This window comes from Pleurodeles waltl, chromosome 1_2, assembly GCF_031143425.1.
Source record: "Pleurodeles waltl isolate 20211129_DDA chromosome 1_2, aPleWal1.hap1.20221129, whole genome shotgun sequence".
Classification (NCBI taxonomy): Eukaryota; Metazoa; Chordata; class Amphibia; order Caudata; family Salamandridae; genus Pleurodeles; species Pleurodeles waltl.
In genome coordinates, this window is record NC_090437.1 from 1,128,785,584 (window position 1) to 1,128,801,788 (window position 16,205).

The window sequence follows — 16,205 nt, forward strand, 5'->3', positions numbered from 1 at the left end:
CAATCTTTTGTGAACTTCACCTTGCTTTATTTCTGCAGCATTTCAAACTCTCTTCTGTCCAGCTGCAATAGAGGTTAGCTTTCCTTATAGATTAGTTTTGAATAGGTCACATTTTTCCTTCGTGAAGGAGTCCTCAGATTTTGTAGTTAGCAACACACTGTCAGGAGGTAAAGATCCTCTGCTACCACCTGCTTCGCTCATGTTTAAGAACTCGATTCAACGGAAAACCTGAAACAATAACAATGTTTACTAAATTACCAAATATGAGGGCTCAAACACATCATGATAGAGCCACCATTTTGGAAAACTGAAGGGTTGCTCTGAGGAGTTTTTATGTCTCTATAAGACTACCTGATCCTCAAAACCTATGTTTTGACACGAAAATGAAATATATAGGTCTCAAGATTCCTGAAATATTACATCACTGCCACACATCGCCATTTTTAAAAATGTCGTCCAGAAAATAAAGAAATGATCAAATCGGCCCAGATTAGCCAAGCTAAAGGACTTCTCTAAAGATACAAACACCAAAAAGTTTTTTTTTTTTTTTTTTAAATAAAAACGCAGGTATAAAAAAAAAAAAAAAGGGTCCAGGGCTAAGATAATAAAAATGAAAGCCTTTAAACTTGTCTAGAATGGAGAAGGGGAAAGCCTATGTATTTCAGACAGGATATCTGAGTTACTTCACTCTGGACTATTTCCAAAGCATCTTTACAATCCATACACCCGGAGGCTGAGCCACACCTCAGGTTCAACTACCATACCCAAAGTTGGAAAAACTTTAGCCTTTGACTCCAAGACTAATTGGCAGTCTAAATGATTTAATGTCCCTACTTGCAAGTCTCCGGCACTTATGGAGTAGCTCAGCTGTCCTGCTAACAACTATTTGTCCAGAAGACTAAGCATAAGAATTATAGCGCCCAAAAGGAGACACTCAAGTCTTCCAACAATTCCCACATAAATTATTGCCAGCCTAGGAATGAGAGTGCTATGATCCCACACTCTGAAAATAAAGACGGTTCAACATAATTTAACAAGGGTAACATAAGAAATCGTTTTAAAGGGGTGTGCAAAAAAAACAAAAAAAAAAAAAACAGACACTAGCAGGAGAAACAGTACTTTACTGGAATAGTTTCTGTGAAGACTGGATCTCTTTCAAAAGTGGCCCTCAGTGAAAGATTCAAACAATTCTGAAACCTGCTGCTGCTTGCATATCCCTCTTGATCAACCAACCGCAAAACTAACAATTCCACATAGCACAACCAGATACCTTATCATAATGTTTTCAAAAGCATTATGCATGCATAAGGCCACAACAAAAAAAGGTATTATGAGTGGTCAATAAGAAAATGGCATTGGGAGAAACGATCAGCATCACCAATAAAATCACTAGGCTCCACTTCAACACCTACTACTAGTGCCTACTCAGCAGTCGGCCATCAATTCACTTTTCTGTAGTGGCCAATTTAAGCAGGGTGTGCAGTTCCTGATGGATACTGATAGCGATGGTATCTAGGCACATTCCTGATCCTCTTGATCTAGTGGTGAAAGCTTGGCATCTACTCCTCCTTTTTGAAGTGCACTAACAGCCCCCCACCCCCCTGAACAAGGTTCTGCAATGCTAAGTATCCACTGCTAGAGAGTAGGAGGCAAGAGCAGAACATATTTGGGCCTGGATGGCACTCAAAATGAAGACACCCACACCTTGAGGTGTAAACAGCCCTCCAGTGCACAACCCTTGAATAAATGGAACAGGGAGCAATTTGGATAACACCCTCAGGAAGGAAAGAATGATCTCAGTGAAACATACCAGTCTGTATGCCTGGGAGAGAAGTGCAATGCCTGAACTGCTGATGTAACGTGTGTCTACCACGGAGGAGCTAAGGTCTTTCTGAAACCAAACTTTTGGTTTCTTTGAACATAAAAAAACTGGATGTTGTTGCTCGTGGTTGTGATTTTGTTTAGGCCATTTGCCCATTCTACACTAGGTAGCTATCATAGAAGCACCCCCGACAGTATCCTGATGACAACTTCAGCCTAGTTTGCTATGGGGGTTGAAACAATGAGAATGATTTCTAAAACTGGACGGTGTCTTCCCACTGATTGGGCAGTTATACACACATATTAAGGCATAATGAGATTTAGGCTCATTAAAGTATGATGTCGAGCCATTTTTATTCTTGTATTGATCTGTTCTTTACACCACACTAAGCACTGTGCCATGCATGTTTTCTTGTACTAGAGCATCTTGGTTTTCTCAGATAGTTCTTATTACAGTAAACTTAATGTATAACTGAATGAATTGCAATACATCTAACACCAGGTATGCTATTTTTTTATTTATGCGTCTTGTATACTAACTGGAAAACATTAGCTGAATACCAAATTACTTTAGGACATTAAATTATTTCATAATTAATTTACCCTTTAGGTTTGTTTAATTGTATTTTCCAAAGGAACCACTGTTCTTTACACTGTCAAGATTCCCAGATTTAAGAGCCAGACGAATATAGGGTTGACTTAACAGTGCAGTTAAATCAGGGTGAGCAAAACAGACAGACAATTGTCTTGGGTTGATAGTGGTACATAGCTTCAGAAATTAGCCCAGAGGGTTCCAAGCTTTTCTGTAATGAGGGTTACTTATGTTCAACGAAAATCATGCCGATACTAATATCGGTGTTGCAATAGTGAGCACATTAGACATGATTAAAGTAGTGGCCATTCCATGCAATATTACCTATCAGCAGTGATCACATTGGTGCATCAGGCAGGTTTGCCTTCAGTAGCATAAACAAGCACTGCAAAGCCAATAGGTCTCGCCTATTTGAGATCTATTGGCTCTATCAATGGTTTTTAAGCCATGTTGTACCGCAGTGCTACTGCTGTGTAGCAACGTTGAAAGTGTGAAAAAAAAACATTACGACAGTGTCACCGTTGACCGTGTCATTGCGCTTGAATTTTATTTACTGTCAGGCATGCCACAGCAGCCGTGCTGCTGAACAACATGGCTAAAATGCACACTAAAAGCAAATAGATCTAGCATTGAGGATACCAGTTGGCTTTGCCAATGCTTTTTAAGTCAAGAAGACAAAGTGTGAGTTTGCAAGCTTTAACCGAGAATAATAGAGTTTGCGAGCTTCACATGAGAAAACCGTTTGGCAGACTATTTCATATACCATGTCCATCGTTTCGACAAGAGGGTTTAAATGCATTCATCAGGTCCTTTGTAGGAAAAGCAAATCGCCAGAAGGACGTTTATTTTACATTAGATGAATGATCGATTCCATCTAAACTCTAAGATGCCAGCCACAGGGTGGCTGGACGCACACAAAGAGCGGGTTCTTTCTTTTAGTTTTTTTTTAACTAATTTCTGAATTATTTACAGGGACTCTCGAATGGTACCTTAAAGAAAAAAGCTTTGTACTAAAAGCTACAAATGCACTTAACACCTGACCGTTCTGGCAGTTATGCCGACTGAAAATATCGATTTCAAAAGTGTAAGACATGGTGTTTAAGTAGTTTTTATTGTTAAAATGTAAGTGAAGACATTTGCCTTACACGAGACATTTTCAAATAATGGAATCTTTTGGAAAGTAGCCACTGTTATGAGGAAACAGACTTTGTATAGCGTGGATAAAATGACGAATCTAGTTTAGTTTATCAACATTGATAGATTTGTGAATCTATTTAAAGAAACGGATCATAGCATCGTGTTGTATTGTACCATCTGCATAGCACTTCATAACACCGAGGATGTTAAGTTGCTTTTCATCAGTGCGTCATTTCGGCATGTATGGTTAAAAGGATGTTGAACGTAGTATTATATCCTATCTGGCCAATTTGGGATTCACATGCATTCTGGCAACAGAAAGCAAACAGTGCCGGGGAAAATAAGTACACGGGGATCAGGTAGAGTCAGAACTGTATAAAGAAAAAACACTCGTATAGGTTTTAAGCAGTTTAAAAAAAATGTCACAGGCTGCCAAAATCTCACTTTGTCTGAAAAAAACATGAATATGACTGAACATAATCTGTTGCTCATGGAAAGTGTTCCGTTGGACCCTGGATAACTTTGTGCTAAAATAAACGGGCGGACGCAGCAACAACGCGGATCGTAGAGACAGTCTGCAAAGAGTTCTAAAGGAAAGAAGAAAAAAAAAAAAAAAAGGCAACGACAGGGCATACCGATGCCTGGGGGAAGAATTAAGGCTGTAATACTATGAAAATATCGCCCCAGAGTGGGGATTAGCTTTCAAATCTATACAAAGGGGTTTCTAATCCAGTGGTTTGAGCACAATGTTTACATTCCTAATTCACAGACGTTACACGGATTGGAGTGTAAGTAAACATACGATGGCTACTTACAATTAAAACATACATGAGATCAAGCGTTTAGAACAACTGTACATCTAGGCAAGTGCTTGCATATGCACGATTAAAATAATTAGGACTATTATTCACAACATCCATGAGTACTTGGTCATCAGGATTACGTTTACTACAGAAAGTAAATAAATAGATTACCTCGTCTTCGCCCATAACTCCTTGCTGCATACAAACAAAGGATAAATTGTGAAAGGTCAAAAGTAAACTATTTACATCATCTGCCAAATGTAAGCGATGACTTGCATTTTTAATAACTGTCACACATTTAATTCAAAGTACATGCAAAGAACAACATTTGTGGTTTTAGCGAAATTGTTTTCAAAACGACAACTACACTCTACTACAGTGCATTTATAAAAACTAAGCAGCCACGCTATCTGTGAAATGTGACATCTGTGAAACAATGCAATGAATGCGTTCAAAATGAAGGGAGCAGTTCCTGAAAGTTACTGCTCCGGTAAGGGGCAGAGTTCCACGGCGAGAACAAATGGCTCAAGCTAGTACAACATCAAATCACTGTGCTTGGTTTTCAAACAACGGAAGTTCTGTTTACAACAAATTCGATCCACAAGCCCAGGTACAGGAAGGCTGTGCGGCTGCTTAACAAGGATTAAAGCAATTTTCACCTCTTCCTTAAGTAGCAAACACAGGCTTTAAATGATGCATTTGATGTAATGAAATAATAACTCAAATAGAGGGACACTACCACGAAGAGTCAGTTTCACAAACTCAAAATCCTAAAGCAGAATATTTTTTCAATATTTGATTTCAACATAACCACCAAAAGAAAACCTTGTTTTGCTCCTTTTAAAGACTTTACTGCAAGCTTGAGTCTTAAAATTAAATGTAACATTACTGAGAAAAGCATTAATGAAACATTCGGTATGGGATTAACCCTTTCCCAGCCCCCCCCACCCCCAAAGTGCTAAGCCATTTTTTGCCTATTTGGGGTAGTTCTCGCTTAAGCCCCCATAACGTGTTGTCCACGCATGGTATTCAATGCCAAATCTGAGTCCTTCTGACACACCCAAACTGACAGAACAGTTCTGACTCTAGAAAAAAGTTCACCATCGTTCTTCTCCAACAAATGGTCTGCCACTTCTGTGCTCCCATCTGCGTGGGCTAGTTCGATGATAGACTGGAGATCAATTCTAAACACTTTAAAAATATCACATCACTCACTGGTAAAAAAAAAGGTCTAGAAGAGGATTACACATTAATTTATACAGCACACATTCCTCCTCCTTAGGTATCTCAGATAAATCCCCTTTCGTATTTAGCACATAGCAGCCCTTCCTGCAAGCAAAAATAACTACAAGCTGTGTCCTGTTAACCCCAATTACGGTTATGTCACAGCTGACAGAATACCAGCAAGTCGTGCAGATGAAAATAACAGGCTGAACCCAATCTGCACCCCGACGCCGGATTCTGATCTAGAGCCAAATGTTTACTTCTGATGGAATACAGGAAAAATAGGAAAGCGATTCTTTCCCTGACCCAATGGACAGGGAAAGAAGTTAAGAGAAGTAGTGTAAGGAAATGCCTCCTTGGCATGGTTGCCCCCTGACTTTTTGCCTTTGCTGATGCTATGTTTACAATTGAAAGTGTGCTGAGGCCTGCTAACCAGGCCCCAGCACCAGTGTTCTTTCCCTAACCTGTACTTTTGTATCCACAATTGGCAGACCCTGGCATCCAGATAAGTCCCTTGTAACTGGTACTTCTAGTACAAAGGGCCCTGATGCCAAGGAAGGTCTCTAAGGGCTGCAGCATGTCTTATGCCACCCTGGAGACCTCTCACTCAGCACAGACACACTGCTTGCCAGCTTGTGTGTGCTAGTGAGGACAAAACGAGTAAGTCGACATGGCACTCCCCTCAGGGTGCCATGCCAGCCTCTCACTGCCTATGCAGTATAGGTAAGACACCCCTCTAGCAGGCCTTACAGCCCTAAGGCAGGGTGCACTATACCATAGGTGAGGGTACCAGTGCAGGAGCATGGTACCCCTACAGTGTCTAAACAAAACCTTAGACATTGTAAGTGCAGGGTAGCCATAAGAGTATATGGTCTGGGAGTCTGTCAAACACGAACTCCACAGCACCATAATGGCTACACTGAAAACTGGGAAGTTTGGTATCAAACTTCTCAGCACAATAAATGCACACTGATCCCAGTGTACATTTTATTGTAAAATACACCACAGAGGGCACCTTAGAGGTGCCCCCTGAAACTTAACCGACTATCTGTGTAGGCTGACTAGTTTTAGCAGCCTGCCACAAACCGAGACATGTTGCTGGCCCCATGGGGAGAGTGCCTTTGTCACTCTGAGGCCAGTAACAAAGCCTGCACTGGGTGGAGATGCTAACACCTCTCCCAGGCAGGAATTGTCACACCTGGCGGTGAGCCTCAAAGGCCCACCTCCTTTGTGCCAACCCAGCAGGACACTCCAGCTAGTGGAGTTGCCCGCCCCCTCCGGCCAGGCCCCACTTTTGGCGGCAAGGCCGGAGAAAATAATGAGAATAACAAGGAGGAGTCACTGGCCAGTCAGGACAGCCCCTAAGGTGTCCTGAGCTGAGGTGACTCTAACTTTTAGAAATCCTCCATCTTGCAGATGGAGGATTCCCCCAATAGGGTTAGGATTGTGACCCCCTCCCCTTGGGAGGAGGCACAAAGAGGGTGTACCCACCCTCAGGGCTAGTAGCCATTGGCTACTAACCCCCCAGACCTAAACACGCCCTTAAATTTAGTATTTAAGGGCTACCCTGAACCCTAGAAAATTAGATTCCTGCAACAAGAAGAAGGACTGCCCAGCTGAAAACCCCTGCAGCGGAAGACCAGAAGACGACAACTGCCTTGGCTCCAGAAACTCACCGGCCTGTCTCCTGCCTTCCAAAGATCCTGCTCCAGCGACGCCTTCCGAAGGGACCAGCGACCTCGACATCCTCTGAGGACTGCCCCTGCTTCGAAAAGACAAGAAACTCCCGAGGACAGCGGACCTGCTCCAAGAAAAGCTGCAACTTTGTTTCCAGCAGCTTTAAAGAACCCTGCAAGCTCCCCGCAAGAAGCGTGAGACTTGCAACACTGCACCCGGCGACCCCGACTCGGCTGGTGGAGATCCAACACCTCAGGAGGGACCCCAGGACTACTCTGATACTGTGAGTACCAAAACCTGTCCCCCCTGAGCCCCCACAGCGCCGCCTGCAGAGGGAATCCCGAGGCTTCCCCTGACCGCGACTCTTTGAACCTAAAGTCCCGACGCCTGGGAGAGACCCTGCACCCGCAGCCCCCAGGACCTGAAGGACCGGACTTTCACTGGAGAAGTGACCCCCAGGAGTCCCTCTCCCTTGCCCAAGTGGAGGTTTCCCCGAGGAATCCCCCCCTTGCCTGCCTGCAGCGCTGAAGAGATCCCGAGATCTCTCATAGACTAACATTGCGAACCCGACGCTTGTTTCTACACTGCACCCGGCCGCCCCCGCGCCGCTGAGGGTGAAATTTCTGTGTGGACTTGTGTCCCCCCCGGTGCCCTACAAAACCCCCCTGGTCTGCCCTCCGAAGACGCGGGTACTTACCTGCAAGCAGACCGGAACCGGGGCACCCCCTTCTCTCCATTCTAGCCTATGTGTTTTGGGCACCACTTTGAACTCTGCACCTGACCGGCCCTGAGCTGCTGGTGTGGTGACTTTGGGGTTGCTCTGAACCCCCAACGGTGGGCTACCTTGGACCAAGAACTGAACCCTGTAAGTGTCTTACTTACCTGGTAAAACTAACAAATACTTACCTCCCCTAGGAACTGTGAAAATTGCACTAAGTGTCCACTTTTAAAACAGCTATTTGTCAATAACTTGAAAAGTATACATGCAATTTTGATGATTTGAAGTTCCTAAAGTACTTACCTGCAATACCTTTCGAATGAGATATTACATGTAGAATTTGAACCTGTGGTTCTTAAAATAAACTAAGAAAAGATATTTTTCTATATAAAAACCTATTGGCTGGATTTGTCTCTGAGTGTGTGCACCTCATTTATTGTCTATGTGTATGTACAACAAATGCTTAACACTACTCCTTGGATAAGCCTACTGCTCGACCACACTACCACAAAATAGAGCATTAGTATTATCTATTTTTACCACTATTTTACCTCTAAGGGGAACCCTTGGACTCTGTGCATGCTATTCCTTACTTTGAAATAGCACATACAGAGCCAACTTCCTACATTGGTGGATCAGCGGTGGGGTACAAGACTTTGCATTTGCTGGACTACTCAGCCAATACCTGATCACACGACAAATTCCAAAATTGTCATTAGAAATTGATTTTTGCAATTTGAAAAGTTTTCTAAATTCTTAAAAGACCTGCTAGGGCCTTGTGTTAGATCCTGTTTAGCATTTCTTTTAGAGTTTAAAAGTTTGTAAAAGTTTGAATTAGATTCTAGAACCAGTTTTAGTTTCTTAAAAAGTATTCCAACTTTTAGAAGCATAATGTCTAGCACAGATGTGAATGTGGTGGAACTCGACACCACACCTTACCTCCATCTACAGATGAGAGAGCTAAGGTCACTCTGTAAACTAAAGAAAATAGCAATGGGCCCCAAACCTACCAAAGTACAGCTCCAGGAGCTTTTGGCAGAGTTTGAAAAGGCCAACCCCTCTGAGGATGGCAACTCAGAGGATGAAGATAGTGACTTGGAGGGAAATTCCCCCCCTCCAGTCCTACTTAGGGAGAGCAGGGCTTCTCAAGCCCTGACTCCACAAATAATAGTCAGAGATGCTGGTTCCCTCACAGGAGGGACCAACAACTCTGAAATCACTGAGGATAACTCCAGTGAAGAGGACATCCAGTTAGCCAGGATGGCCAAAAGGTTGGCTTTGGAAAGACAGATCCTAGCCATAGAGAGGGAAAGACAAGAGATGGGCCTAGGACCCATCAATGGTGGCAGCAACATAAATAGGGTCAGAGATTCTCCTGACATGTTGAAAATCCCCAAAGGGATTGTAACTAAATATGAAGATGGTGATGACATCACCAAATGGTTCACAGCTTTTGAGAGGGCTTGTGTAACCAGAAAAGTGAACAGATCTCACTGGGGTGCTCTCCTTTGGGAAATGTTCACAGGAAAGTGTAGGGATAGACTCCTCACACTCTCTGGACAAGATGCAGAATCTTATGACCTCATGAAGGGTACCCTGATTGAGGGCTTTGGATTCTCCACTGAGGAGTACAGGGTTAGGTTCAGGGGGGCTCAAAAATCCTCGAGCCAGACCTGGGTTGACTTTGTTGACTACTCAGTGAAAACACTAGATGGTTGGATTCAAGGCAGTGGTGTAAGTAATTATGATGGGCTGTACAATTTATTTGTGAAAGAACACCTGTTAAGTAATTGTTTCAATGATAAACTGCATCAGCATCTGGTAGACCTAGGACCAATTTCTCCCCAAGAATTGGGAAAGAAGGCGGACCATTGGGTCAAGACAAGGGTGTCCAAGACTTCAACAGGGGGTGACCAAAAGAAAGGGGTCACGAAGACTCCCCAGCAGAAGGGTGATGAGACAACCAAAACTAAAAATAGTAAAGAGTCTTCTACAGGCCCCCAAAAACCTGCACAGGAGGGTGGGCCCAGAGCCTCTTCACAAAACAATGGGTACAAGGGTAAAAACTTTGATCCCAAAAAGGCCTGGTGTCATAGCTGTAAACAGCATGGACACCAAACTGGAGACAAGGCCTGTCCCAAGAAAGGTTCCACTCCAAACTCCCATCCAGGTAACACTGGTATGGCTAGTCTCCAAGTGGGATCAACAGTGTGCCCAGAGCAAATCAGGGTCCACACTGAAGCTACTCTAGTTTCTGAGGGTGGGGTGGATTTAGCCACACTAGCTGTCTGGCCGCCTAACATGCAAAAATACAGACAGCAACTCTTAATTAATGGGACTAGAATAGAGGGCCTGAGGGATACAGGTGCCAGTGTCACCATGGTGACAGAGAAACTGGTTTCCCCTGGCCAATACCTGACTGGAAAAACTTACACAGTCACCAACGCTGACAATCAGAGAAAAGTACATCCCATGGCAATGGTTACTTTAGAATGGGGAGGGGTCAATGGCCTGAAGCAGGTGGTGGTCTCCTCAAATATCCCAGTGGACTGTCTGCTTGGAAATGACCTGGAGTCCTCAGCATGGGCTGAGGTAGAGCTAAAAACCCATGCAGCAATGCTGGGTATCCCTGAACTGGTGTGTGTGAAAACAAGAGCACAATGCAAGGCACAGGGTGAAAAAGTAGAGCTGGAGTCTGGAAAAATGGCCCAGCCTACCAAGAGAACAGGAAAGTCAGTTGGGAAACCAACTGCAACACAGCAAAAGAAAGGGAACCTCTCTTCTCAGGAAGAAGTTCTGCCCTCTGAGGGAACTGAGCCTTTGGAGCTTGAACCTTATCAGGTTGAGCTCTTAGGCCCAGGGGGACCCTCAAGGGAGGAGCTGTGTAAGGGACAAGAAACCTGTCCCTCTCTTGAAGGCCTTAGGCAGCAAGCTGCTGAAGAGTCCAAAGGCAAGAAAAATGGAACACATAGGGTCTATTGGGAAGATGGGCTCCTGTACACTGAGGCCAGAGACCCCAAACCTGGTGCCACTAGGAGAGTGGTAGTGCCTCAGCTGTTCAGAGAGTTCATCCTAACATTGGCCCATGACATTCCCCTTGCTGGACATTTGGGACAAACCAAGACGTGGGAGAGGTTAGTCAACCACTTCTACTGGCCCAATATGTCCAACATGGTTAAGGAGTTTTGCCTCTCCTGCCCCACCTGTCAAGCCAGTGGTAAGACAGGTGGGCATCCAAAGGCCCCCCTCATTCCACTTCCTGTGGTGGGGGTGCCCTTTGAAAGAGTGGGTGTGGACATAGTTGGTCCACTGGAACCTCCCACAGCCTCAGGAAATATGTATATCCTGGTAGTAGTGGATCATGCTACCAGGTATCCTGAAGCTATTCCCCTTAGGTCGACTACTGCCCCTGCAGTAGCCAAGGCCCTCATTGGTATCTTTACCAGAGTGGGTTTCCCTAAGGAGGTGGTGTCTGACAGAGGTACCAACTTCATGTCAGCATACCTAAAGCACATGTGGAATGAGTGTGGAGTGACTTATAAATTCACTACACCTTACCATCCACAAACTAATGGCTTAGTTGAGAGATTCAACAAGACATTAAAGGGCATGATCATGGGGCTCCCAGAAAAACTCAAAAGGAGATGGGATGTCCTCCTGCCATGTCTGCTTTTCGCTTACAGGGAGGTACCACAGAAGGGAGTAGGGTTCTCACCCTTTGAACTTCTGTTTGGTCATCCTGTAAGGGGACCACTTGCCCTTGTTAAAGAAGGCTGGGAGAGACCTCTCCATGAGCCTAAACAGGACATAGTGGACTATGTACTTGGCCTTCGCTCTAGAATGGCAGAGTACATGGAAAAGGCAACCAAAAACCTTGAGGCCAGCCAACAACTCCAGAAGTTTTGGTATGACCAAAAGGCTGCACTGGTTGAGTTCCAACCAGGGCAGAAAGTCTGGGTTCTGGAGCCTGTGGCTCCCAGGGCACTCCAGGACAAATGGAGTGGCCCTTACCCAGTGCTAGAGAGGAAGAGTCAGGTCACCTACCTGGTGGACCTGGGCACAAGCAGGAGCCCCAAGAGGGTGATCCATGTGAACCGCCTTAAGCTCTTCCATGACAGGGCTGATGTGAATCTGTTAATGGTAACAGATGAGGATCAGGAGGCAGAGAGTGAACCTCTCCCTGATCTTCTGTCATCAGACCCAAAAGATGGCACAGTAGATGGAGTGATCTACTCAGACACCCTCTCTGGCCAACAGCAGGCTGATTGTAGGAGAGTCCTACAACAGTTTCCTGAGCTTTTCTCCCTAACCCCTGGTCAGACACACCTGTGTACCCATGATGTGGACACAGGAGACAGCATGCCTGTCAAGAACAAAATCTTCAGACAGTCTGACCATGTTAAGGAAAGCATCAAGATGGAAGTCCACAAGATGCTGGAATTGGGAGTGATTGAGCGCTCTGACAGCCCCTGGGCTAGCCCAGTGGTCTTAGTCCCCAAACCTCACACCAAAGATGGAAAGAAAGAGATGAGGTTTTGTGTGGACTACAGAGGGCTCAACTCTGTCACCAAGACAGATGCCCATCCAATTCCCAGAGCTGATGAGCTCATTGATAAGTTAGGTGCTGCCAAATTTCTAAGTACCTTTGACTTGACAGCAGGGTACTGGCAAATAAAAATGGCACCTGGAGCAAAAGAAAAGACAGCATTCTCCACACCTGATGGGCATTATCAGTTTACTGTTATGCCCTTTGGTTTAAAGAATGCCCCTGCCACCTTCCAAAGGTTGGTGAATCAAGTCCTTGCTGGCTTGGAGTCCTTTAGCACAGCTTATCTTGATGATATTGCTGTCTTTAGCTCCACCTGGCAGGATCACCTGGTCCACCTGAAGAAGGTTTTGAGGGCTCTGCAATCTGCAGGCCTCTCTATCAAGGCATCCAAATGCCAGATAGGGCAGGGAACTGTGGTTTACTTGGGCCACCTTGTAGGTGGAGGCCAAGTTCAGCCACTCCAACCCAAGATCCAGACCATTCTGGACTGGGTAGCTCCAAAAACCCAGACTCAAGTCAGGGCATTCCTTGGCTTGACTGGGTACTACAGGAGGTTTGTGAAGGGATATGGATCCATTGTGACAGCCCTCACTGAGCTCACCTCCAAGAAAATGCCCAAGAAAGTGAACTGGACTGTGGACTGCCAACAGGCCTTTGACACCCTGAAACAAGCAATGTGCTCAGCACCAGTTCTCAAAGCTCCAGATTATTCTAAGCAGTTCATTGTGCAGACTGATGCCTCTGAACATGGGATAGGGGCAGTTTTGTCCCAAACAAATGATGATGGCCTTGACCAGCCTGTTGCTTTCATTAGCAGGAGGTTACTCCCCAGGGAGCAGCGTTGGAGTGCCATTGAGAGGGAGGCCTTTGCTGTGGTTTGGTCCCTGAAGAAGCTGAGACCATACCTCTTTGGGACTCACTTCCTAGTTCAAACTGACCACAGACCTCTCAAATGGCTGATGCAAATGAAAGGTGAAAATCCTAAACTGTTGAGGTGGTCCATCTCCCTACAGGGAATGGACTTTATAGTGGAACACAGACCTGGGACTGCCCATGCCAATGCAGATGGCCTTTCCAGGTTCTTCCACTTAGAAAATGAAGACTCTCTTGGGAAAGGTTAGTCTCATCCTCTTTCGTTTGGGGGGGGGTTGTGTAAGGAAATGCCTCCTTGGCATGGTTGCCCCCTGACTTTTTGCCTTTGCTGATGCTATGTTTACAATTGAAAGTGTGCTGAGGCCTGCTAACCAGGCCCCAGCACCAGTGTTCTTTCCCTAACCTGTACTTTTGTATCCACAATTGGCAGACCCTGGCATCCAGATAAGTCCCTTGTAACTGGTACTTCTAGTACAAAGGGCCCTGATGCCAAGGAAGGTCTCTAAGGGCTGCAGCATGTCTTATGCCACCCTGGAGACCTCTCACTCAGCACAGACACACTGCTTGCCAGCTTGTGTGTGCTAGTGAGGACAAAACGAGTAAGTCGACATGGCACTCCCCTCAGGGTGCCATGCCAGCCTCTCACTGCCTATGCAGTATAGGTAAGACACCCCTCTAGCAGGCCTTACAGCCCTAAGGCAGGGTGCACTATACCATAGGTGAGGGTACCAGTGCAGGAGCATGGTACCCCTACAGTGTCTAAACAAAACCTTAGACATTGTAAGTGCAGGGTAGCCATAAGAGTATATGGTCTGGGAGTCTGTCAAACACGAACTCCACAGCACCATAATGGCTACACTGAAAACTGGGAAGTTTGGTATCAAACTTCTCAGCACAATAAATGCACACTGATCCCAGTGTACATTTTATTGTAAAATACACCACAGAGGGCACCTTAGAGGTGCCCCCTGAAACTTAACCGACTATCTGTGTAGGCTGACTAGTTTTAGCAGCCTGCCACAAACCGAGACATGTTGCTGGCCCCATGGGGAGAGTGCCTTTGTCACTCTGAGGCCAGTAACAAAGCCTGCACTGGGTGGAGATGCTAACACCTCTCCCAGGCAGGAATTGTCACACCTGGCGGTGAGCCTCAAAGGCCCACCTCCTTTGTGCCAACCCAGCAGGACACTCCAGCTAGTGGAGTTGCCCGCCCCCTCCGGCCAGGCCCCACTTTTGGCGGCAAGGCCGGAGAAAATAATGAGAATAACAAGGAGGAGTCACTGGCCAGTCAGGACAGCCCCTAAGGTGTCCTGAGCTGAGGTGACTCTAACTTTTAGAAATCCTCCATCTTGCAGATGGAGGATTCCCCCAATAGGGTTAGGATTGTGACCCCCTCCCCTTGGGAGGAGGCACAAAGAGGGTGTACCCACCCTCAGGGCTAGTAGCCATTGGCTACTAACCCCCCAGACCTAAACACGCCCTTAAATTTAGTATTTAAGGGCTACCCTGAACCCTAGAAAATTAGATTCCTGCAACAAGAAGAAGGACTGCCCAGCTGAAAACCCCTGCAGCGGAAGACCAGAAGACGACAACTGCCTTGGCTCCAGAAACTCACCGGCCTGTCTCCTGCCTTCCAAAGATCCTGCTCCAGCGACGCCTTCCGAAGGGACCAGCGACCTCGACATCCTCTGAGGACTGCCCCTGCTTCGAAAAGACAAGAAACTCCCGAGGACAGCGGACCTGCTCCAAGAAAAGCTGCAACTTTGTTTCCAGCAGCTTTAAAGAACCCTGCAAGCTCCCCGCAAGAAGCGTGAGACTTGCAACACTGCACCCGGCGACCCCGACTCGGCTGGTGGAGATCCAACACCTCAGGAGGGACCCCAGGACTACTCTGATACTGTGAGTACCAAAACCTGTCCCCCCTGAGCCCCCACAGCGCCGCCTGCAGAGGGAATCCCGAGGCTTCCCCTGACCGCGACTCTTTGAACCTAAAGTCCCGACGCCTGGGAGAGACCCTGCACCCGCAGCCCCCAGGACCTGAAGGACCGGACTTTCACTGGAGAAGTGACCCCCAGGAGTCCCTCTCCCTTGCCCAAGTGGAGGTTTCCCCGAGGAATCCCCCCCTTGCCTGCCTGCAGCGCTGAAGAGATCCCGAGATCTCTCATAGACTAACATTGCGAACCCGACGCTTGTTTCTACACTGCACCCGGCCGCCCCCGCGCCGCTGAGGGTGAAATTTCTGTGTGGACTTGTGTCCCCCCCGGTGCCCTACAAAACCCCCCTGGTCTGCCCTCCGAAGACGCGGGTACTTACCTGCAAGCAGACCGGAACCGGGGCACCCCCTTCTCTCCATTCTAGCCTATGTGTTTTGGGCACCACTTTGAACTCTGCACCTGACCGGCCCTGAGCTGCTGGTGTGGTGACTTTGGGGTTGCTCTGAACCCCCAACGGTGGGCTACCTTGGACCAAGAACTGAACCCTGTAAGTGTCTTACTTACCTGGTAAAACTAACAAATACTTACCTCCCCTAGGAACTGTGAAAATTGCACTAAGTGTCCACTTTTAAAACAGCTATTTGTCAATAACTTGAAAAGTATACATGCAATTTTGATGATTTGAAGTTCCTAAAGTACTTACCTGCAATACCTTTCGAATGAGATATTACATGTAGAATTTGAACCTGTGGTTCTTAAAATAAACTAAGAAAAGATATTTTTCTATATAAAAACCTATTGGCTGGATTTGTCTCTGAGTGTGTGCACCTCATTTATTGTCTATGTGTATGTACAACAAATGCTTAACACTACTCCT

General features: G+C 46.1%; 1 protein-coding gene across 3 annotated transcripts in view; it reads right to left on the minus strand.

Annotated features, from left to right (window-relative positions):
• CPEB2 (cytoplasmic polyadenylation element binding protein 2) overlaps positions 1-16,205 on the minus strand; it is a 201,480-nt gene that overhangs the window by 113,346 nt on the left and 71,929 nt on the right. For all 3 annotated transcript variants that reach the window (XM_069202676.1, XM_069202685.1, XM_069202695.1), the window contains exon 5: positions 4,525-4,548. In XM_069202676.1, the coding sequence (XP_069058777.1) occupies positions 4,525-4,548 (24 nt within the window). The remainder of the gene's footprint in view (positions 1-4,524; positions 4,549-16,205) is intronic.